At 42.2% G+C, this 2,649-nt stretch overlaps 1 protein-coding gene across 1 annotated transcript; it reads left to right on the top strand.

The window, feature by feature from the left end:
- Positions 1-332: 332 nt before the first annotated feature.
- On the top strand, positions 333-1,167 carry LOC123161667 (uclacyanin 1). Its single transcript, XM_044579483.1, has one exon. The coding sequence runs from the start codon at positions 435-437 to the stop codon at positions 960-962; it is 528 nt and encodes a 175-aa protein (XP_044435418.1). The 5' UTR covers positions 333-434; the 3' UTR covers positions 963-1,167.
- Positions 1,168-2,649: the final 1,482 nt, after the last annotated feature.

Below are 2,649 nucleotides of genomic sequence, written 5' to 3'. Positions count from 1 at the left end.
TGTTATTAAAAAAAATTGTGCAACCTGGTGAACCTAGGTGATCCGGATGATTATTTAGAACATAAAAATGTAACGGTTGAAGCATCCGATTATTATGCAGTACGTATGTATGGAATCGATCAAGCAGTAGGCTAGCAGCTTCTCATCCTTTATTATTCAACGAGCCCACAGTTTAATTATGCGCTACAATTTCCAGATCGACCCGGACAACAACGCGTGGGTCAAATGCTAATTTGACAGAGTCTGTATGACGCATTCAACGAGCTACCGTCTCATCTCATCTGTATATATCGCAGAGTATCATCATGCTACAACACAACCAGTCCAGAGCTGCGACCTCGATCTTACATCCCTCGATCATCTCAACAATCCAACCCTTCGTGGGTCATCTTCTCAAGTGCTAGAGCTACTAGTCGCTCGATCGGCATTCATCCATGGCGGCTGCTACCAGGGCTCTCCTTGTTGCCGCAGTGATCGCAGCGGCGCTGTTCGGCACGGCGCTCGGCGCCACCTACACAGTCGGCGCACCGGCCGGGTCGTGGGACCTCCGGACAAACTACACCCAATGGACTTCCACCATCAGGTTCTACACCGGCGACGCGCTCCGGTTCCAGTACCCCGCTGCGGCGCACAACGTGGTGGAGGTGACCAAGACGGCCTATGACAACTGCAGCAGCTCTAGTCCCGTCGCCACGTTCCCGAGCGGCAACGACGTCATCCCGCTCGCCGCCGTCGGGACCCGGTACTTCATCTGCGGCCTGCCGGGGCACTGCGCCGGTGGCATGAAGGTACAGGTCAACGTCCAGTCCAAGGTAGTGAGATGCCGAAGGAGAGGGGCGAGGCAGCGGTGCACACAGACAACGCCACAGCCGAACTCGGCGGCTCAGGCTGGTGCTCAGCCTGTGGTAGCGCTCGGGCTGGCCGCCGTCGTGGCTGGTTTGATGCTTCTCAATCTCTACTAGTCAACAACGACAGCGCCAAGCAGCTGGCGCCATTATAATTTTCTGTCTCTCCTTTTTCCGTGATTGATCGTGCATATAGTATGATTCTTTGTATAGTCAAATGTATCGTTTTTTCTATTCATTATATGTAATTCTTTTTTATAATACCTACTGTATTATATGTAATTCAATTTGTCATAATTCATTGCATTTCGTTGACCGTAAATCTTTATCTTTATCTTTACCTCTTTATCTTTACCTAATAATAAAGAGAATTGGGTTTCTGGTCGTCCGTCATATAAATTGCCTCTGAAGTTGTTTCTATTTACCCACCATGCCACCGGTAAGTAAAGAAAACGATTCGTTTAAAAAAAATCACCGTCCAATTTAGTTTCTATAGAACAGTCAATACAATTATATAACACTTGCAGGAAGCCAACGCAGTGGCTAAAGCCAAAGTCACCCGCACGCCCTGGTCGGTATACCCTTTTTTTCCCCTTTTCTGCAATATATATAGCAGGCCGTAATGGGCCAGCCTGTAGTGACATCCCTGTTTTTCTTTTGCTTTTTTCCTTTCTCATCTTTTTTCTGTTTTTCTTTCTTTAAATTACTCTGGGATTTCCAAAAAAACAAATTTCAAAGAAGTTGCGAGTACTGAGAAAATATATAGATACATCATAAAATGTTTGTGAATTCAAAAAACATTTGAGAAATCATAAAAAGTTCGTGATTTAAAAATAAAACTGTTCGCATATTTAAAAAAATCATGATTTAAAAAACAATAAAATAAAAATTCATGGTTTATAAAATATGATCGTGTATTCAAAACATATTTGGAAATTTGAAAACAATGTCGATGAAATTTTAGAAAATGTTCAAAAAAATTAAAACTGATTCTTAAGTAACGAACAAAACAAACCATCACTTAGGTAGAGGTTTTATTAGGGAATCTGTAGAGGTTTTATTAGGGGATCATAAAATGTTCATGATTAAAAAAATTGTTTGCATATTATAAAAAATCATGATTTAAAAAACAATGAAATAAAAAATGTTCATGATTTCTAAAAATATAATCGTGTATTCAACACATATTCGGGAATTTGAAAACAATGTCCCGAGCCCAAAAAAGTTGACACATCTTGCTATGGGTTAGTTTTTGTAAACTATATGGAAATGACTAAATGTGTGTTCTGCCTCCGTACACAACTATTCTCGTACCAAAGTTCTACTGGTTCTGACTAAGGCAGGGGTCCAACAATGTAGTTTGCTCAACCAAAAAAATATTTCGTTGTGTCACCTTAGGAAATTAAGTTGTGATGAGACCATCACATTTTCATCATAACATCACTCAGACATAGTTTGTGAAATGACATATTGAAAATCCTTATCTCATCCTGGCATTTGATTCAGATCTTTTTATCTCTATTGAGAAACAGTATAATGAGGTGACCTACAAGGCACCACAGCGATTTGAAATTCTTAGCCGTTGATGATGCACATGAACGTACCAGATCCATCTGCCATCCCGCAAATCGTTTTTGCCCCTCGTTCGTTGCCTTCACCGGTGACTTCGCACTAGATGGCCAGCCCAACTTAGCAGGGATGCTACTCCGCGGACAGATCCAGCTGTCTTCAGGTGATCTGGGCTAATAAGGGGGTAACACCCAGCGCTTTCAATGATTCATCCGGCCCAACAACCACTGATAGC

Source organism: Triticum aestivum, chromosome 7B (genome assembly GCF_018294505.1).
Source record: "Triticum aestivum cultivar Chinese Spring chromosome 7B, IWGSC CS RefSeq v2.1, whole genome shotgun sequence".
Lineage (NCBI taxonomy): Eukaryota > Viridiplantae > Streptophyta > Magnoliopsida > Poales > Poaceae > Triticum > Triticum aestivum.
The sequence above is the reverse complement of the archived record's forward strand: the minus strand, read 5'-3'. Positions and strand labels throughout refer to the sequence as shown.